Here is a 22247-nt window from a genome sequence, read left to right as displayed (position 1 = left end):
CTTCTCTCTCTCGCTCTATGATGGAAGGATTTATTTGAAAAACACCATCTGGCAAATATTTAACAAATTTCAACAGCAAATTTTCTTCTCAAAATGATGACTTTATTCATATTTTGACTTTAACCTCGTATTATCATGACTTTCCTAATAATGATAACTTCATTCTTTGCTTTGTTTGTATTTCAACTTTTGTCCTGTAAATATCATTTATACCCAATATAGATTGATATGAAAAACGTCTCCTAGTTTTCCAAAAAAATTTAAAACTTTATTTCCTGTTTTCCCCTAATGTTATGACTTTTTTTTATCGTTTAATGTTTCAATACAGTATATTACAATTAATTCAAGACTGGCTGAAATTTAATAATTAATTAATAATATTACTCTCGGAAAATTGCAACTTTTTTCCAGAATATGACGTTTTTGGCTTAATATTTTGACTTTATTCTCGTGACTTTATTCTTGTAAATATTTTTTCTCATTGTGATGCCTTGATGGCCATCATATTTTGTCCTTATTTCCATAACTTTATGACTTTTTTTTGCTCAACCTAATTTGAAAAAAATTCCAACATTATTCTTTGTTTTGTTTGTTTCTCATAATATGTCAATTTGAAATAAATCATATATTTTTAATAATATATTAACTATATGCTCCTGAAATTGCATGTATATTTTTTCTCGCAATATTATTAAGTTTATTGTCTGAATATATATATATATATATATATATATATATATATATATATATATATATATATATATATATATATATATATATATATATATATATATATATATAAATAGAATATTTAAATATATTAGAATATATTTAAATAGAATACAGAATCTCGCAATATTATTAAGTTTATTGTCTGAATATATATATATATGAATATATGAATATATATATATATATATATATATATATATATATATATATATATATATATATATATATATATATATATTCAGACAATAAACTTAATAATATTGCGAGAAAAAATATTATATTATATTATATATATATATATATATATATATTCTATTTAAATGTTCCTCTCGAGAGTTTAGTTTTTCCTGCAACCTAACCCCCCCACTTTGGACGCCCCGTTTGCAGGTATGATGTGCTTTGCCAAGTAAGTATGCATGTAAAATCTATTTTCACACGCCGTCATGACTCATCCTTTCTCAACTGGCTCGCTGAACGAGGCGACCGCAAGCTGAGCTTGTTTCTTCAAAAACCACAAGCCAAGTGTAGAGAACAAAACCTGGACAAACAACTTTTATCTGGAGGTGCCGAAGACGAATTAAAAAAAAAAACCTGTATTTTGATTCATGTGTGAAAAGACGAGCGCCTGAGGAAGAATCAGGGAGCGACTGTGGAATTAAAGTGATTATGTTGTGAGCGTACAGCTGCAATGTGGAGGAAAACACTAGCATAAAGACTCCTTTGTGTCCTCGCAGGTAGCGCCACTTCTTCTCCTTTCAGAGCTGTGGGATGCCTGCGGGACACAAAATGGCAGAAAGTATCATTAAAAAAAAAAAAAAAACATGGAGCACAAGGACAGGTGGGGCCACACTGATGATCACCGCCTCTTTTCATGTCCAACACAAATATTACCACATGATGTCAATCCCTCCTTTATCGCCGTTAATTGCTTCCAGACCCAGATCCAGATTCCTTATTTAGCTAGCGCTTAAAGAAATCTGTTTATGATCTGTTTAAGCTTTTTAGAGCCCTCCAGACATGAAATAACACCCCTATAGTGACTGTAACAGTTCGTCGAGCCACTGTAGTGGACACAATCGTGCTTGTGTGGGCCGCTGTAAATGTGTTCCCTACGGCAGCTGGTCAAAAATGGTCCCAACCTGGAAGCCACATTTTCAAGTTGTGACCCACTTTTTTTTTTAAATCATTGTAATTTTTTATTTACTTTTGTTTTTGAGCTTTATTTTTCACAATTTTGTTATTAATTTTTTTTCAAATTTTATTTTTATTTATTTTTTGTGCATTTTTAATTTTTTTCTAATTTTCAGTATTTTTTCACACTTTTATTGAAGTCATTTTATTTTATTTTTTGCTCTTAAGTTTTAATTGATTACTCTTTTTTTTTTATCAGCTTTGCAGATGTGTTTAATGCTCAGTTGAAGGAAGTCTTACTCTCCATGGTTTTGAGGCCAATGAGGAGAAGTGGTCTGACCTGCAGGCCGAGTGATGAAATATTTACCGAGAAAAACAAATAACGTCCTTTCTGACTGTTTTTTTTTTTGTTCATTTGTTTGTTTCCCACTCACTCAGCCAGGTTGGAGTCAAACGTCAGACGGAGAGAGAGGTCAACCTGAAGGTCTGTGTGTTGTTTATTTTCCTCTTGCAAACAAAAAAAGCTAGTACCTTCACGCTCCATCAAGCATCTGCAATGTTTTTGCTTTTGCAGTCGAGCAATGCATTTCCTGGGTTCTTTCACTTCATCTGTTGAAAATCTGCATACGTACGCGTAACAACAAAAAAAATAGCTAAGAAAAACTCTGCCACTTGGCCGACACTGCCTGAGTCCGAGCCGCTTTACCTTGGATGCTAACGATTTGCAACATAAACACACTTTTATTCATACATCAGTATAACAGACAGTATAGCTTTCCTATTGTTACCTGTAGATATTAATCATTACTACCAGGACAAGGGTTTCCAATGTGCGGCCCAGGACACCATTAGTGGCTCGCAGCTGTTTTTTTATTCACCCGTGACCTGTGAATTTCACAAAAATCCTGAAAAAAACTTTAAAAATTCTCAAATCAACAGTAAATTTTTCCAATAAAGTCAAAATACTAAGAGAAATATTTAATATTAAGTCAGAATTTTATATAATATTATGTTAGAATTATTTTCAACTTTGATACTTTATATATATATATTTTTTTATATTGCTTATTCTCTTCCCAAACTTACATTTTTGGTCTATTTTCCCCATTTTTGCTGTTTTTTTGGGTTTAATTTTATTTCTACAATGTGCCACGGGCAATAAAAAAGAAGCTGCAAGCCGCAAATGGCCTCCAGGCCGCACTTTGGAAACCCCCTGCCCTAAGATTACAACTGTTTTATTATATGATGACTTTTTGCTCAAAAAATGTTTCCATTTGTTGCTTATCTAATTTTTTTGTATTTTTGTTGTGTTGAGGGCCATTTTAAAATATACCACGGCGTACCAGATTGCTGCTCGTTTTTCAATTTTTTTTGTTGTTTCATTCATTTTTTTTGACACCCCATCCGGAGACTGTTGTTCTCTTCCATTGTTGTTGTTTTGTTGAAAGTGGAAAAGCACCACAAAGCGAGCTGAGTAGAGCTGGTACTGTGCAGTGGAGCTGGTACCGTGCAGTGGAGCTGGTACCGTAGAGTGGAGCTGGTACCGCGCAGTAGAGCTGGTACCATTCAGTGGAGCTGGTACCGTGCAGTGGAAAAGCGACCACGGAGACAACTTAAGCCTTAAAAACCCAAATCCTTAATTGTGGGCCTCAACCTCTCATCAGGAGGGATTCTTAAGGCGCTCCCGCATGGAAGTCAAGCATGACATCAGCGCAGGTCCATGGGAATCAAGCGAGTCCACGCACTCGCCGTGACCCCCGCCTCCCCCCCTACGCTTGCGATCGGGAAGTCCTGATGTCTCGTGGTGACCGGGAACGTTCAGCGTGTGATCAAGATAAATGTTTTCCCAGGAAGAGAAAAGGGGAGATGCTGGAGGCGGAATCCCGTTGGGGTCGGAATATTTGTGGAGATTGACCTCTTAGCTTTGGATAAAAGTGAGTAGACTATGGAGGACACAGGTTGGTCTTTATTGGTTCCGTGCCATGACTGACCAGTATCATTCCTTGTTCTGCTTGGTGAAAGCTAAGACAGAACTCCCACAAGTGGCCCAAAAGAGCTCACAAAAAGTTCCCAAACGAAGCCCCTGGATCTGACCTTACTTGGACTGACTGCGGGCGGAAGAGGAGGAAAGAAGACAAGAACCAGATCAACCCGTAACACACAAACTGGTGCCTGGAAGAACCACCGGGGACAAAATGCTCCGTTCTTCTCCGTCTTCAATGGACTTTGTCAACAGTTCTTGTCCCAAATCCAGCTCCCGTTTATTTACTGCCTACTTCTGTGGTCCGTTCCCGTTGCGTTTTATGACTTGATTCGGCGTCACCCCGCCATGCCGAGACATGGTGGCAGGAAAGTTCAGAGAGTTCAAAGATCAGATTGGCAGCAAAAATAACCTAGTAGTGTAGGATGCATAACTACCTAACAAAATGTCACCATGGGAGGTGGATGATAGCAGTTTGCAATTTGAAGCTCTACTTAGAACCTCCTGAAGATCCAACAGTGCAAAATGACGTTGACGTAGTATTCTACACTAGTCACTAGATGTGAGTAATCGTACTGTAATGTTGGGTGATGTCACACCACGCTTAATCTCTCTTATTATGTCTACTTTGTTGGCTAATACAAGTGTAAAGGGGACTATAGGGGTGTTATTTCATGTCTGGAGGGCTCTAATAATGTTACAAACTGCTTTGTTATGGTTTTTGGATTATTTAAGTTTGAAAATATTCCATTTATGAATAAGGAATCCTACTTTGCGTAAAACCACGGATGGGGGTCAGGTCTGGAACCAGTTAATCTTAATAATCCTTTGAACTAGTTCTGTGTCTATGTGTCTGATTTTGGCAGAGATCTGTTTTTGCTTGAATCGGTTTGCTCTGTAACAAAAAGTAAAAACATCTAAAAATATATTTAGATTTTTTTTCAATAATAAACTTGATCGTTTCTTTTTTTAAGTGATAAAAATGGGAAAAACCCACTAGGGAATGTTCCAAAATGACCCTAATAACTAAATTGTTCCAACATGCGGAATGGTGATATGAGTTGTGTTTTGACGCGGCGTTGAAAGTTGAGGTGACGGCATGCAGCAATCCTGGACATACGTGAGCGCTTATACACGCTGCTGTGGCAAAGCTGATAAGCCAAGATCGATTGGCTCGGGTCTGCTTCAGCTTCAAAGAGCGGGAAAAAAAACGTGTGGAATGTGTGCTGGGACTGATGCCACACATTCAAATATCAATCGAATGGCTTTCTAAAGAAATACAAGCAATGGAGGTATCCATGCTTGGCTTTTTTTGGCTTTTTCTTGCTGTGTTTTCATGCTGCGATGCCGCCACGGAAGAGTACCATTGACAGCAAACACACGATGATGATAACCATAGAACTACAAATGTGCTAATGTCTCTGTCCTGGATGCAGCTGTGTTTTGTGAATAGACTCGCCTCTTTTTGAGCACCATTAGTGCAGTTTAAGGGTGAGTGTAAAGTGTATTGTTTGGATGTTGTTAACTTCTCTTTTACACTTTTTTCACAGTGTCGTCTAAAGAGTGAGTACGCAATTTGACCCAGCTTGACCCTGGAACAGATTATTTGCATTTACATGATCAGAATTTATTAGCAAAGCTACAAGCTACTATATGTTGATGGTGTGTGTGTGTGTGTGTGTGTTTGGAGTCGTAGGTCAAAGCACATTTAAGGAGGAGGATAAGAAATTGAGCTGTCTCCAGGTGATTACGCCACGATGACTCAAGCGAAGGTAGCACGAGGTGGTTATTTAACGACCCAGAAAGTGCATATAGCAGGTTTTGACACTAAGCAGATCTTATCTAGTGCAGAGTCACCAGAATATTCCATTCAAAAATGAGCATGTCGTTGTTGTTGTTGTTGTTGCAGAGGCCTTTCGGCGGTAAATAAACAGGAAGTGTACTCAATAGGGGTCAATACAAGTCGTAATTCGTAGCAATAATGCACTTTTTAGCCCCTTCCCCAATGTCGCCACCAGAGGGCGCAGTCGGACTAGGAATGAACTGCCCATTAAATCTTTTTTATTTTATTTTATTTCATTTTAGTAAAGAGCGAATGATAAGTCATATTATAAGGTGTGTATTTGAGGCAAATCAGCCAAAATACCCGAATAATAATAATAACAATGTTGATGAATGGGAGTTATTTTATGCAAAATATTTACTGTATATTTAATAAATTGTATATTTTGCTGTTTAATCAGGGTCAGAGCTAAAATACAACTTTTCCCACGTTATAGACAGCAAAAATTTTTTCAAGTATTTTTGTATGCTGGAGCTTATCCCATCTGTCGTTGGGCGTGATGCAGGGTACACCCTGGACTCGTCGCCAGCCAATTGCAGGGCACAATATGAACTATAAATGTCTATAGTATGTGAACGTCCCTCCTTGTTAACTTCTCTTCATGTGTTTTGCAATCAAGCAAAAAAACTAAATATCAAATCTCACTTTTCTGCAGAGCGTTGTTGGAGAGAGGTTGCCCTTTTGACCCCTGCCCTCGTCTTCCTGGAGCTGCTGTGTGGTAGTCCCTATGATTGCTGTGGTGGCCTGGACGGGACTAGAAAGTGTGTGTGTGTGTGTGTGTGATTGACAGACCAGTGTTGTGTATTTCATGTCCTCCTCGCTTCCCAGTGATGAATGTTGAACGAGGCCGCCTCCCCTGACCCGAGGGCCAACCTGGACCGTCCCATCACAAGAGGTGAGATGTTTACACGTGGATACACCCCCAATTAGGCTGATATCACAACACTGCAGTGATGCGCCAGCTCATTAAAATCCTAAACTTTGCAGCGGTCGGTTGATCCTCTAAGGGTTTTATAGTATTAAACGGAACACTTGATATTGGCTGCCAACACTGCTTAGCATCCACACGCAGCTTCCTGTCTGATCTCCGCTCTAGTAGTCATCTTTTCTTGGATCAAAGCTTTTTTTTTCCCTTGTCAGGAGAATCCTGTGTCACAAACACACGCGCACACTACACACTCCAATACAAGACACCACCTTTGCTAGCATAACACGCTCGTGTTCAACAATAGCTTTATTTTGTGTTTACACTGGCATACCACAGGCGTATATGGGACTTGCACTATAAAGGCGGAATTTGTTGCCGATGTATTCTCACAATAATAGTAAATACTATCAGATATTTGTAGCATCATTCCTATCATAATAGTACGTCATATTGTATATCTTGTGTATATTTGTACAGACACATTTGCATTATTTAAATCATCATGATTTAATCCTTATTGTTTGCAGGAAAGATACTGAAGTAAATCATATTAGTTACTGTATTTTTTTAAATATTGCTTAGAATTTACTATTATTATGAGAATGATAGGAACTAATACCAGACCGTTTTTATAGTTTTTATTATTTCTAATATTGGCCTACTGTATTATATTGTTGTTGTTGTTCTCATTGTTGTTGAGAATAATAGTAAATTATATTAGACTATTTCTGTCTTTAATATATTTTTAATTATTTACAGTATATTTGTAATATTTTTTAGTAAATAAATAATATTACATTGCTCCTGTATTTTTTAAGTAATTTTTTAAAATGTTTATTTTTATTGAAGGTACATCTTAAATGATTCTGCTCAATCAATTATTCTGATCAATTATTTTGCCAATATATATGAATATATGATAATAAATACTAACAGTACTGTATTCCAATCTATAGGTATTAGTCCATAACAGTGTGATCTCATATAACAGCAACAGTTAAGTAGATGGGTGGACAGAAAGAAGCATCACATCATCAGATGGGAGAGTGACTTCCGGGTGTGTTGGATTCGTTGCCAATGACATCAGCTGTGCAGTGAGTGTGCAGAAAAAGGCGTCCTCCTGCCTCCCGCATCCCGCCTGCTGCTCCCACAGCAAGAGTCGCTGTTGCTGCTTCAGAGGAAGAAGAGGAAAAAAACCGGAGCCACTCCTTGTCTCTACTCCTCGTCTCCACTCCTCGTCTCCACTCCTCCGCTGACTGACTGCGGACAAAGCAGCGGCGGCAGCAGCAACAGAAGAAGAAGAAGAGGGAGGCTGAGGAGGAGAGGCGAGGATGTCCGCCCTGGTGCAGTGCCCACCATCATCATCTTCATCGAAAGCAGCGGCAGCAGACATGGAGAACGTGTTCCCCCCCGGCAGCCCCCAGCAGCACTTTGTCCACTCCAAATTCTACCTGCTGGTGGTCCTGGGGGAGGTCATCACGGAGGACCACCTCAAGTGTGCCATCGCCGACATAGAGAAGGGTAAGACGGAGCTTTATGCAAGAAAAAAGGGAGGGGGGGACCCGGAACTTTAGGCACATTTGTGTTGTGTTGCGTGTTTGTTTTGTATTGTGTGTTTGTGTTGTTGGTGCGGAGCCCCGCCCTGTGGTGCCACTGCATCTCCTCACCGTTCACTCCCCGGGTTATTATGGGGGTTCTGGATGGGGGGGTGCAGGTTCTACTGGCTCACCAGAAGGACTAAATACGATAAAAGTCCTCGCCCTCCTGTGGGAGCAACCCCACCCCTCCCTCTTCCTTCCTCCCTCCTCAGCATCAGCACCATCATCCTGCATCCAGCTCTCTCATCATCGTCACACACCGGGCCGGTGGGCGTGGCCCAGGCCGCACTGCGGTCCCTACGGGTGGCCACAGGGGCCACTATTCAACAGCAGGAAGACTAACTAACGTCAAGTTAACACGTGGAAATGTTCCAACATGGTCCATTCCAATTGTTTGTGTCCTTTTTGCAGTGATGGGGGCGCCACCAGTAAACATAGCGGGAGTAGAGATGGTCATGTGATGACAAATGATCATATATGGGTATAAGGGGGACCTTATATTAAGGTGTGTGCAATTATTAGGACAACTTTGACAAGTATTCCATAAATGGGACATTCCCTAATCCCATTTTGATGAATTTAATGTTTTTTTCATGTTTCATGTGTCTACTCTGCAAAGTGCATCTATTGATTGGACAAAAAAATTTAATATTCATCATCAGCCCCACCCCGATGGCTTTTTTGTTTGACAGAAGAAGAAGTATGTTCTTTTTTTTAATGGTAGAAGGTGGCTAAAAACACCAGCACCAAGGACAGAGGCTTGATTGTGCGATGGAGGGGATGATGGCGCCATGACTCAGCTCTGTGCAGCCCGGGGCGGGCCTCCGAATAAAAAATAGATAGATACATGTCCTCATGTTGCTCCGTTAGAAAGGTAAATTCCAGGAAATGACGTTTGGAATTTCTTAAATCTGCTGTTCCTGGGGCACAAATGATCGAGCCCTACGGAGTCTGCCTAGCAACCAGCGTGTGGCAGGACATCTGGACATTTGGTTTACTAGTGAGTTGGTGGAGTGCAGACACCAACTTTTAGTCGGAACTAAAAAACAATGTATTCCATGCAATTGTGTGTGTGTGTGTGTGTGTGTGTGTGTCATGGCTGCCGAGTGTTCCAAGCAGCGTGATCTTGAATCGTGTTTGTTCCTTGCAGGAATACGCTCATGGGACACCAACCTGATTGACTGCAACCTGGACCAGGAACTCAAACTCTTTGTCTCCAGACACTCGGCTCGCTTCTCCGCTGATGTCAAAGGTAAACACCGGCTTTATTGTTTAGTCATCTAGTGGGTCAACTGCAGAGAGTATCAGGCCTGAGTCATAACATTTAGTCATTTTGTATTTGTATAATATGTCCTTTTTCTGCAAAATAATCATCTGTATGAAAGGGCACTTATTATGCTCACTTTTCCACCCTTTGTATTGAGTTGTGGACTTCTGTAGAGCAACGCCACAAAAAAACCCACACAGAAAAAGTTCTACATCTTCCAAAGGCATCCCAAACGTCTTTTACGGCTCCCTTCCAAATGCGCCAACCTCATTATCTGAAACTTTGGCATCGTTTAACACGAGAATACAACATTCTAATAATGTTTATAGGTCAGAAAAGTGGGAAAATAACATTGCGTGCTGTATATTGTTGACCTACTAACCGCTGTAAACGTCAGCCTTACATGATCGGTCAAGTAAAGGTTATTTTGTAGTGCATTTGTAGTACTTTTTAAAGGAGTGGGGTGTGGTGTTTATTCATCCAAGTGAAGGAGAATGAATTGCGCAGCTATTTATGGAAATACAATAATGTAGCATCCCGGTTTCAATGAAAGCTGAGACGATGCAGCATCATCAGCATCAGCATCAGCAGCATCAGCATCAGAGCCCTTTTTGTTTGCTGGGGTTTTGTTTCCTCTGCGTCTGTTGATGCGCCACTTCCAAGGTGAAGGGAGCCCTCCCGCCCCCGCCTGCCCACATGTACAACTAGTAGAAATGGAGCAGGTCCAACACGGCGGGGACATGTGGTCACTCAGTGGGCGGTGCCCGGTGCAGCTTTGATGGCCTCTGCTTGGCTCTGCTCCACCCCTGCTCCATCCTTGCTCCATCCCTGCTCCATCCCTCCAGCAGGCTTCACACCCGCTTGGATGCTCTTGGAACGAGAGCGGCGGACGACAAAAGCAACGAACAGACTTCCCATCCTCCCTCCTGTCTTGCCATACCGCCTCTCCAGTGGTGGAAGTGCAGTTCATTTGGGAGTAATTACCAGCATCCCCCCACCGTGGTTACCTGTTTGTCAGGAGAAACAAGAAGCTGCCATGTACAAAAGTAACGGGACACTTTTCAACCTCCGGCAGGCGATGTCCATGGTCCCACCCACGTCTTATTCCAAAAATAACATCCCACATCAGCATGTTACAAAGGATTAGGGATCAGATAAGCTGTCTGTCGTGTTCCTTACGGCGGACACAAACCAGCAGGTGGTTTGGGAGTGGGAAGGAGGACGGATGCAATTATCCATCCGTGTGACAGAGGACATCCGTCTCACCGCATCAGTGCACTTGGAGGTCATGGGAGACAAGCAGAAGAAGGGACCAGACAACGCCCCGATGGGATGACATGTCTGGGTTCTCATCTCCGTGTGCTCCATAAATAGTCATTAAAACTCATCTTGACCTTTAGGAGATTGTTTGACAAAGATGGGAGCCATCCTGGTGGGGGGTTGACGGGTTCATTCCAGAAAATGATGCTTGGAAGGCAGCGTTATACACCTTTTGCAAGCCACCAGGTGTATTTAATACAGAGCAGTGATGTGGAAGGCATAGAAATGCAGCTCACTCATAACCGTTATTGTGCTGTTTCTGTTCCTGGGGCTCATGAAATCTGCCTAGCAACAAGTGTGTGGCGGGACGGGAGAAAGATCTCGGTAATGTACGTACATCCCTGATGCTGCCTGCCAGGTATCATTTCACTGGCTTGTATAGAGTCGGCTGCTAGAGTGCAGGAAATAACGATATAACATTTTCTATGGATTCGATCTATTTTTTTGTGCTGTAGGAACTAAAAAAATGACTTGAGCATGTAGTTTTGTTGCTAAATGCACAATTTAAATTCGATTTCATAAGCCACATTTATTATTGAAATTTCTTACAAGCGGTTACACAACAAATGATGAAAAGACGTATGCAAAAAATATGAAACTAGTGAAATTGTAAGCAAAGAGACAGCAGATTGAGTCATATGATGTAAGGTTTTTATGAATGCAAAAGCAGGGATGCTGTGTTCTGCTGTTGTTCCACTGATCTATTTTTGGTCTGGTGCCTTCCTCATTGATTTCGTCCGGTCAGCCTCCACCAGCCGCACACGCCCAGGATGTTAATAGCGGCGGGGAGCATGGGGGGGTGTTGGTGATGTCTAGCTTTTATATGGATTGTTGGGGTCCTGGCTGCTCCTTTTTTTTTTTTTTTTTTGACAAGTCAGCCTGCGCACGGCTAATGATGATGGCGGTGCTAATAGCAGCTTGCCTGCAAGCGAGGACCGCCTCGGCTGTGGTGGCACAGAAAAAGGCCGACGCCCACTCACACAGACAAAGGAGAAGCAAGTGTGAGGAAAAACCAACATTTGTTTCCTCTGTCTGTCAGATTCAGAATAAAAGTGATTCGGTGAGTTCATTTAAATATGTATGTTCTTCGCTGAAGGCCAGCGAGGTCAAAAGTGAAGGCGTGAGCTCCTATTAGCCAAGTCAATCACATTTTATGAACAATATATGTACATATATTATGGCCCCTGGCATATTGTAGAAATACCATTTATTCATATTCAAAAGTTCTGTTCGCTGTATCACGTTTTTCAGAAATGAATTCATAAATGATGTGTCTATTATTAGTCCACACATCGTGAAATACAAGTGATATGTCGTATTCTGGTCTCTAGGTGGCAGTAATAACACATTAGGTAATAACATTACCTTACATGACATTACCTTAACACCGCATGAAGCCATGAAGTCAGCCATTGCATGTCTCACATGATAGAGTGAAAAAAAAGTTAGCCTTCCAATCGGTGTGGAAGTGGTAGGTTTTGCATTCTTAAGGTTCGACGAAATAAAGCTGAGGCTAACTGGTTTGCTGGCTAGCTGCCGTCTGAAGTCCCTGCACTCAAAAAATAAACGTTTAGCCTCAACAAAAAAAATCAACGCGACAGTTTCCATTAGTCTTTCTTAGTTATGACAACTTCATTTGAAATTGCTTTGAACCAACAAACAATATTGCATTGCACACATTAGCTTTTCCTCTTCAATCAAAGCTTATTTTAAGTAATGCTTACTGAATAATTGTTGTCATAAGGACAAGTTTTTAAGTTCGTAACTCAAAGAAATATGTTAAGTCAACTGACTTAATAATTTTATTCAAAGTAGTTTAATTTGTTGTCTACTTAATTATAATAACAATGCACACAGCTTTTTAAGTAGCAGTAACTTTATATATATATATATATATATATATATATATATATATATATATATATATATATATATATATATATATATATGTGTGTGTGTGTGTGTGTGTGTGTGTGTGTGTGTGTGTGTGTATATATTATGTTACCAAGCTAATTTTATAAAGTCATGGCAACCTGAATTTTGTTTTAAGCTTACCAACAATAAAATTTGAGTGTATATGACATTCTAAATTAAGTTCATGTAATAGCCAACATTATTATTTGAACATAACTTAAAAAATAAAGTTAGCAACTTAGAAAGTTTATCTAAATCAATTAATTACATTTTTTACATTGCATTCATGTATAAAATCAAGTGGTGTCAACAGATACTCTGAATTACTTTTTAGAATGTGCCACGTAAGATTTGTGAATAAAAGCAGTTCTTTTAACAGATAGAGTTAGATTTTCATACCTGACCACCTTGGTGTTGCTCGGACTGTCTCACTGTTAGAGTTTCAGAGTATCTGACACATACTATATACACAAGACCATGAAGGAATCGCTGGTACAGCAGCACAGTCAAGTCAATGACAAAAAAAATCCATCTCAATCTCTTTGTCCTTTGATGCTTGAGACAAAAGGTTTCATTCTGCACAGAGATCGATGTCCCTTCGGGAAGAAACGTCTGTCTTAATAGCTCTAAGCTCCGTCATGTGAATGTTCTATGAAATATGGATGTAGGAGTCATCACACACGTTAGGATGATTTATGCACTAGGGGGACAAGGAGACACAAGCATTATTCTGACTCAAAGCGAAGACATTTTATTGTGGGCAACCCCGCTTGCAGCGCAGTGACGTGTTTGTTTTTCTGGTCTCATTTGTTTGGCAGGACAGAGGATTCTTCACCATAAAAGTAACGTCCTGGAGACGGTCGTGCTTATCAACCCTTCAGACGACGCCGTCAGCACTGAGGTCAAATATAATGACACATCCTCTGTTTACTCTTAAGGGCTTCCTTCTATGTTTTGCTGGTGCTGTGATATCTGGATATGAGCTTTCTACCCGCTGGTCATGTCTGCAGAAGACAGCTGGGGCTCAGAGAAGAAAATAAATCTTCAGGGGGAGGAAGAAATTACGAAAAAGGGAATTAGACAGCAGCAAATGAATGTAAATGTATGGTATCATATTGCAAATGAGCTTAAGTGACTTATCTATTTAGCTAATAGTGTTGTGATTCCAATTCTGTTAGCTTTATCCCAATTCCCAAGTGGGAATCTTCATTTCAACCACTAAGATTCATGTTGTTTTTTGTTTTTTTTTTAGGTTCGGTTGATGATCTCCGACTCCGCCAGACACAAGCTTCTGGTTCTGTCGGGGCAATGCACGGAAAACACCGGGGAGCTAATACTTCAGTCTGGATCATTCTCCTTCTCCAAGTTCATGGACATATTCACTGACCAAGAGGTGCGTTCACTGGCTGCTGCGCCATTTCTTGTCCATTGTGCTGAAATAAATGAATGGCTCCTGTTTTTCATCGTTCAGATTGGTGAATTGCTGAGCACCATTCACCCAGAAAACAAAGCCAACCTGACGCTCTCCTGCCCCGATCAAGGGGACTGGAAAAACTCCAACCTGGACAAACACAACCTGCAAGACTTCATCAACATGAAGCTGAACTCCGTGCTCATCCTGCCCGAAATGGAGGGCCTCTCCGAGTTCACAGAGTATTTATCCGAATCCGTGGAGATCCTGACGCCTTTCGATATGTTGGAACCGCCGGCCTCGGGCGGATTCCTCAAGCTCTCCAAGCCTTGCTGCTACATCTTCCCCGGCGGCCACGGGGACTCGGCTCTCTTTGCCGTCAATGGCTTCAACATGCTCATAAACGGTGGCTCCGACAGGAAGTCCTGCTTCTGGAAGCTGGTGAGACACCTGGACCGCGTGGACTCGGTCCTCCTGACCCACATCGGGGACGACAACCTGCCGGGTATTAATAGCATGCTGCAGAGGAAGATTGCGGAGCTGGAAGAGGAGCAGTCGCAGGGTTCCACGGCCAACAGCGACTGGGTGAAGAACATGATCTCACCAGATATCGGTGTCGTGTTTGTGAATCTCCCTGAAAACCTGGACCACCCAGACCCGAACTACAGAGTCAGGCGGAATCTCGAGGAGGCGGCGGCCACCCAGCAGTTCCTTACCAAGCTAAATTTGAGAATGGAGCCTTTGCAGCGACCGGTTGGAAACACAATCGAACCCATGACATTGTTTCAAAAAATGGGCGTGGGAAAGCTGGAGATGTACGTCCTCAACCCGGCGAAGAACAGCAAGGAGATGCAACACTTCATGAAGCAGTGGACAGGAAGCCAGAATGACACCACTTCTATCCTACTGCCCAACGGAAAAGAATGTGAGTTCCCCGTATCCGACTTGACGTCCATCACCTCCCTCATTGTGTGGCACCCTGCAAACCCCTCGGAGAAGGTCGTGCGGGTTCTTTTCCCGGGAAATGCCACCCAGCAGCACATCTTTGAAGGTTTGGAAAAACTAAAGCACTTGGATTTCTTGAAGCAACCGGTTGTCACTCAAAAAGCAATGTCCGCCGACGTTCCGTCAGCGCCGCCACCGAAGCTAAACAAGATGAAGAACAGAACAGACAGCAAGGAGAGCCTGAAGTCGACTCCAAAGCCTTCGCCCAGCAAAGGCGTCAGGAAGGAATCCAAGGAGGAAGGTGCAGAGAAAGCGAAGGCAGGTGCCGATGATTTGTCGCATGAAAAACAGCAAAAGACGGACAAAAAAGAAAAGGTGTCAATGAAAAAAGAACGATCAAAGGCTGCCGAAAAAGAATCAAAAGCAAAACCAGAACAACCGGCCCTGAATGACACCCCTGAAAAGAAGAAAACTCCAATAAAAGCTAAACCTGAAAAGGAGAAGATCGCTAAGAAAGACATCAAAGTATCCACAGAGAAGAAAAAGGAGGTAAAAAAGGATGCAGTCAAGAAAGAGGACACACCTAGGAAGGAGAGGAAAGAAGAAGCAAAGAAAAAGGAGATGAAAAAGGATGTGAGGCGAGATTCTCCCATGAAGGAGAAAAAGGATGAAAAGAGAGACCAAAAGAAAGACGTTAAAAAGCCATCAAAAGACACCAAGAAAGTATCTGCTCCCGGGGAGGACAAAGGTCTGGCCCCTAAACCAAAGACCCTGAAAAAAGACGTCTCCAAAAAGGATGCAGGATCTCCCTCCAAGCTGAAAGGCAAAGGAGGTTCCAAAGTGGCGAAGGAGACGAAGGTGGATGCTGCCAAAAACACCGCGAGTGCAGCTGCTGTCGCTGAGGACCCGGAAGCGGAGAGGTCTGTCATGTCTTCCCCGGTGGACCTCACTCAGGACTTTGAGGAGCTCAGAGCAGAAGAGCAGGCGGAAGATGAAGCCACTGTGCAGCAAAATGCGAATGAAGAGGTTGTGATGACGCAATATGGAGGAGAGGCAATGCAGACCAAAGAGTCCCCCGAGGGCCTGGAATCAGTGGATGAGGGCATCACCACAACAGAGGCTGAAGGAGATAGCGGAGAGACTCCAGATGAACAAGGTCTCAGGGGAAAACTGGATGGCAGTGTGAGTGAAAGGTTTGAAGATGAGGGAACCGGAATGGAGGAAGCGTCTGATGGAGCAGATTATGAAGAGAAGGGGGAAACGGAGGAGCTGAGAGTGGAGTCAAATAAAAATGAGCTCGGTGAAGATGAAATCATATCAGGAGGTAACGTTCAGGCTGGTGTAGAAGACCATCTTCTCCATAAAAGCAGAAAAGACGAGGAGGAACTGATCGTTTCGGCCTTGCCCAAAGAGTCATCGCCTGTGTCCCCCGCCGCATCGATCCACGATGAAATCCTTCCCGCTGCCTCGGATGATGACACCAAGGAGGAACCACCTGAGGAGTTCACGATCACATCCGGGCTCACTCAGTCCACCATTGAGATATCCAGTGTGCCTACACCCATGGACGAGATGTTGACTCCAAAGGACGGCTTAAGCGATGAAACGGCCAACGATGATCCAGACTCCCCTTCGCCTGATGTTGCCAGATTGGGGATGTCGCAATCTGGGGACTTTGATAAGAATAAGCTCTCCTTCCATCAGAGTAAACCAAGTTCAGACCACTCCAAGAGTGATGCCACAGAGGGTGGAGACTACAACCACACCGCCTCAACAATATCGCCTCCTTCCTTATTCGAGGAGGACAAACTCTGTCAGGAGTTTCCTTCTGATGCCAAAGTAGAAGGTCTTACCACACTTGAAGAACCGTTTGAGAAACAGGACCCAGCAAGGCTCTCGTCAACATCACCTCTGGTTCTTTCTCCCCCGAGTGACCAACAATACAACTTGGACTCCCCGTCAACGTTTGCTGCACCTATAGAACTTTCAAGTACCTTAACAGGGTCCACCAGAGTACTGGGCGAGTCCACCCTCAGCCCAGATGATAAGACACTGGAAGGGGCGAACTCCCCCCAGTCCGCCGGTCATACACCTTATTACCAGTCCCCAGTAGATGAAAAAGCAGGAGCTGTGCCAACCATGTCACAGAACCAGGAACAGGGTCCGACTATTGTGGAGGTCACAAGTGATCAAGAAGATTCCTCCAACAGGGCGACACCAGAACCTGATGATAAACAACCAGAGTGTTTCTCTACATCTTCTCCAAAAAGCCCACCTTCAGCGATGAAGAAGGACCTGGACCACATGAACAACCATGCGGTCTTTTCCTCAACGCCGGCAAGACGCCAATCAGAGGCCACTTCTGTCACAACCTTCAAGGAGGAGACTAAAATGTCCATCTCAGAAGGGACGGCATCAGACAAGTCCGACACACCGATGGAGGAAGTGGTAGCAGAGGACATGTTTTCTCACCTGGCGTCAGCGTCTACCGCCTCCCTCGCCACCAGCTCCTTCCCCGAGCCCACCACCGACTCCCCCTCTCTTCATGCCGAGGTTGGCTCTCCTCACTCGACAGAAGTCGACGACTCTTTGTCTGTCTCTGTAGGCCAGACGCCAACGACCTTCCATGAGGCTGAGGCATCGCCAACCAAGGAGGACTGTCCCAGACCCATGTCCATCTCCCCGGATGTCTCACCAAAGATTCAAGTCAGAGCGCAGACGCAGGACACAAAGTCTCCAGAACATTCCACCACGTCAATGGAGTTTGGCCAGGAGTCTCCTGACCACTCCTTAGCCCTTGACTTCAGTAAACAATCTCCAGAGCACCAATCAGCAGGAAGCAGCTCACGCGCTACAGAGAACGGTCCGACCGAGATAGACGACAGTCCCTCGGACGTCAGAGCATCTGAAGAACAAACATCTGCCGTGGAGAAACCTTTGCAGTTTGAAGAGACCGAAGAAACGGATTCAGCTCGTGCTGCTTCTGCAACCCCATCAGATGCCTCCCAGTCCACTCCCTCCGTCACGACCCCATGCCAAATGGCTGAGTTGCCCCCCATGGTGGAGCAGACACGTGGATCTCCAGTCACTCCAAAAGCGGCCTCCGTCACCCATTCTCCACAATCCAGTGAGGCGTCACCATTTTCAGGAGGTCCCGTGGAACGAGACAACAGCAGCCCGCTTTCTCTATCTGGAGAGCATTTTGCACCCAAGCCTGAACCACAGGAGACACGGGACAAGACACCTTCTCCATCACCGTCATCGTTAGGGTTTTCAGAGGAAGGGAAACCGTTGCCAGATAAGGAGACAACCCCCTTTAGATGGGAAGATTCCACACTGGAGGCGAAGGTCCCTTCTCCATCACATCTACCTCTGTCCTCACCTCCAGCCTGCACCTTCAGGGACCCTGATTTCTCCAAGGTCAGCACTCCTGCTTTGCCCAAGACAGACGTCGACCTCTGCTTGGTCTCTTCGTGTGAGTACCGCCATCCCAAGACGGAACTATCTCCATCGTTCATCAACCCCAGCCCACTTGAATATTTCATCAGTGAGGAGAACGCCTTGGAGGAAGAGAAACCTCTTGAGACGGTTGGAGGAGGGCCTCCACCTCCTGGGGGCAAGCTTCCACCCAAGCAATGTGAGGAGACTCCTCCCACATCCATGAGTGACTCCGCCCCCTCTCAGACCGATTCTGATGTTCCACCAGGGACGGAGGAGTGCCCTTCCATTACAGCAGATGCTAACATTGATTCCGAGGACGACTCCGAGACTCTTCCGACTGACAGAACGCTGACCTCCAGGCATGCCGATCCTCCTCCGGTGCCGCTCAGGGACTCGGCTCCATCCGCAGGGCCCCGTGACGTCTGCATGGTGGACCCCGAGGCCCTCAAGGCCGAGGAGAACCGCAACAATGCAAACACAGACGCCGCGGAAAAGCCCAAGAAGAAGAAGTTGACCAAAAAGGCCTCCTCACCTGCGAGGAAGAGTGGTCTCTCCAAGGTGAAGGACTCAAAGACCGCCTCTCCCAGGAAGAGTCTCGGGGAGGGGAAGGATGCTAAAAATGCAACCAACACCTCGGCATCCAAAGGTGCGAGTGGGAAGCTATCGAGTTCGGCGTCTCTGCCAAACTGTCCTCCTATGTACATGGACTTGGTCTACATCCCCAATCACTGCAGCGCCAAGAATGTGGATGCTGAGTTCTTTCAGCGGGTGCGCTCATCCTACTACGTGGTCAGCGGCAACGACCAGGCGTCTCAGGAGCCCGGCAGGGCGGTCCTGGATGCTCTGCTGGAAGGGAAAGCCCGGTGGGACAATAACATGCAGGTATGTTGCTTGTGTTATTATTATTCTAAGACAGTGATTTTCAACCACTGTGCCGCGGCACACTAGTGTACCTTGAGAAACCGTCAGGTGTGCCGTGAGGAATTATCCAATATCACTTTTTATAGTTAACATTTATTAATCATCATTTGCAAATATTATGTCAATAGCCATGAATATATGGACCCAAATATTCCAATTGCATTTGGTATATTTGCTCAAACGGAAAGAATTGAACAGGGATGGAATATTCCTTTAACCAATCCAATTGAGGTATCTTGTACCCGCTCAAACGGAAATTTGTCAGGGTGCGTTCTTCTTCGTGGTGTTTCTCTTCTTCTGTTGTTTATTGGCGGTTGGCAAGCAGCTTTCGTATGCATTAGCGCCATCTGTGGAACAGAATCTAAACCCTTCTATACACCATTCACAAGTGCAGTTTTATTAAAAAAGAAAATATATATCTGTATAAAACATGTCCCGAGTTTAATTATAAAATATTAGCAAGATTGAATTTGATCTTTTCCTGTTTAAATTTATCCCGGGTGCGTTCTTTCAGCGCATGCTCAGATATGACGTAACACGCAGTTCAAGACGTTCTTCAGTTTTAAAAATGGAGGCGAGCAATCGGCACTGGACCGCTAAGCAAAGTTTGTTTTTGATTCAAACTAAATTTCAAGACTGGACAGACGAAAAACTGGCAATACGAAGTTATTCCAACAAGTGGAAGAAAAACTCGGGGAAGCCGGTATCACGTGATGTTGATTTTACGTTTTACCGCACATGACCCATTGACTATTCTGTTTGATTTTCACGGTGCATGTAGACAAGAGATTGGAATATTCCTTTCCATGGATTCCATTGTTTCCCGGAAGGTCGTTTGGAAAGAGAAAACTCGTCATGTAAAAACGTGGCTACTGTCGAGTGTCTGTGGTGTAAAGACTGGCAGAGCAATGTAATATTGGTCCGTGTGGCAACACCTAACTTGTTCCTCCGATAGACTTATTGATGCACGTGTGAGGTCGTGGTGACATTTTGTAACATTTTTGATTAGTGGTGTGCCACAAGATTTTCCCAATGTAAAAAATGTGCCGTGGCTCAAAAAAGGTTGAAACACTGTTCTAAGAAACAGCCACAGCATCCGAACGTTTGACTTTCTCTCAACACAGGTCACGCTGATTCCCACTCACGATACGGATGTGATGAGGGAGTGGTACCAGGAGACCCACGACAAGCAACAGGAGCTTAACATCATGGTCCTGGCCAGCAGCAGCACTGTTGTCATGCAGGACGAGTCCTTCCCGGCTTGTAAGATTGAGATGTAGGACCCAGAGGTCTGCACCGTGTAGCTTAAACCTAAACAGTCACTCCTGCTTTTACACAAGTCCAATAAAAAAAAACACGACACTAATGACGGGCAACTTTTGGGGAAGGAAAACGGAGATAATGTTTTCCCAACTTTTCATAAAGGGATTGTACCGGGAGGAAATTGGAATGAGCGGATTCAGAACAGTTCCTCCCAGCAGGGTTTTTTCCTCAGGCTTCCATTGAGAAACAGACATTTGAAGGTTCGGTCAAAGATGAAGAATGTGCACAGTTGAGCCCTAATGTTCAAAACACAACAGCGACTCAGCTGTGATAAGTAACATTAGGAACACTAGGAAATAGCACCCACCCATCGCAGTGTAGCGAAGACAAGAGCAGCAAACAAAAATGTGTGAGTGAGCCATTTTTGAATGAATTGTTACAGATGATCATTATGCAACCATAACCAGACTCCAAAAACCAACCACGGACGACTAACTCTACCGGACTCTTCCAAACGCTGGGCTACCCTGACTCACCAGACATGTCTTAAACAAAAGAAAACGGTTCATGTTACCGCCAGAGAACCTTGAATAATCACCATCACGACAACAAAACAGCAAACTTCACATTCACTCCTTCTTCTCTTCGTCTCTAATAATCCGCCTTTTTCTTCCTGTCCTTCCTTCCCTCCGGAGAACAATGTTAATCTACGGCAGCCATGTATGTGGTATATTTGTCTTGTGCGCTCATGTCTGCAAACTCATACTGTATGTCCGCTCTGTTTGAAGTGAAAGCATTCATTAGCGCTTTGTGTGCAATAGCTAACCAAACGGGAAACCACCACGAATCAAAATACAAACACAATAAAACACAATCTGCTGACAAACTCCTTTCTGTTGTCTTTTGGATGTATTTGCTCAACTGCAGAGAGTATAAGACCTTAGTGGGGGGGGGGGGGGAATCATAGAGCAACGGCATTCCATAGAACAACAGTGAACAGAGTGAGACCTCTTGTTAGTCATTCAATCTGCATGTTGGTCATCAGGAGCAGGGCAAGGTAACGTAGTAGAAGTTAGGAGGGGGGGTGGGGGGGTATGATGCCACACAGCCGTCCTGACAGACTGACACTCACCTATAGTGACCATGTTTGGTTGACAAAGTAAATATAAAATATAAAGATAACAGCGCAAAATGGTGTGCTTCACAGAATGTCATCACTGCTCTTTAATATCAGAAATGCTGCAAATGTTAGACAGAATTGCTTTAGAAAATACATGTACAACTTTTGAAGGAAATAATGCATTATTGTGACATGTTACAAAGTTACCTGCATTGGTTAGTGATGCGTAATATTTAAATAAAAATGACAAATAAATGGCGGCACGGCAGTCTAGTGGTTAGCGCGCAGACCTCAAAGCTAGGAGACCAGGGTTCAATTCCATCCTCGGGCATCTCTGTGTGGAGTTTGCATGTTCCCCGTGCATGCGTGGGTTTTCTCCGGGTACTCCGGTTTCCTCCCACATTCCAAAAACATGCTAGGTTAATTGGCGAC

At 43.5% G+C, this 22247-nt stretch overlaps 1 protein-coding gene across 6 annotated transcripts; it reads left to right on the top strand.

Moving 5' to 3' along the window:
• The first annotated feature begins 1130 nt into the window (after positions 1 to 1130).
• Positions 1131 to 21581, top strand: map1b (microtubule-associated protein 1B). 6 transcript variants are annotated; one of them, XM_058050561.1, is made up of 9 exons: positions 1932 to 5587; positions 6343 to 6448; positions 6516 to 6582; positions 7572 to 8136; positions 9364 to 9465; positions 13533 to 13615; positions 13967 to 14107; positions 14186 to 19393; positions 20557 to 21581. In XM_058050561.1, exons 4-9 carry the CDS (start codon positions 7947 to 7949, stop codon positions 20710 to 20712), a joined length of 5880 nt encoding a protein of 1959 aa, XP_057906544.1. In that variant the 5' UTR covers positions 1932 to 5587; positions 6343 to 6448; positions 6516 to 6582; positions 7572 to 7946; the 3' UTR covers positions 20713 to 21581. The 6 variants fall into 6 exon arrangements, with proteins under 6 accessions (XP_057906531.1, XP_057906544.1, XP_057906555.1 ...); XM_058050572.1 differs by having other exon boundaries at positions 1932 to 5626; positions 7607 to 8136; XM_058050556.1 differs by having other exon boundaries at positions 1932 to 5626.
• Positions 21582 to 22247: the final 666 nt, after the last annotated feature.

This window comes from Doryrhamphus excisus, chromosome 2 (assembly GCF_030265055.1).
Source record: "Doryrhamphus excisus isolate RoL2022-K1 chromosome 2, RoL_Dexc_1.0, whole genome shotgun sequence".
NCBI lineage: Eukaryota > Metazoa > Chordata > Actinopteri > Syngnathiformes > Syngnathidae > Doryrhamphus > Doryrhamphus excisus.
This window is presented reverse-complemented; position numbering and strand designations above follow the sequence as displayed.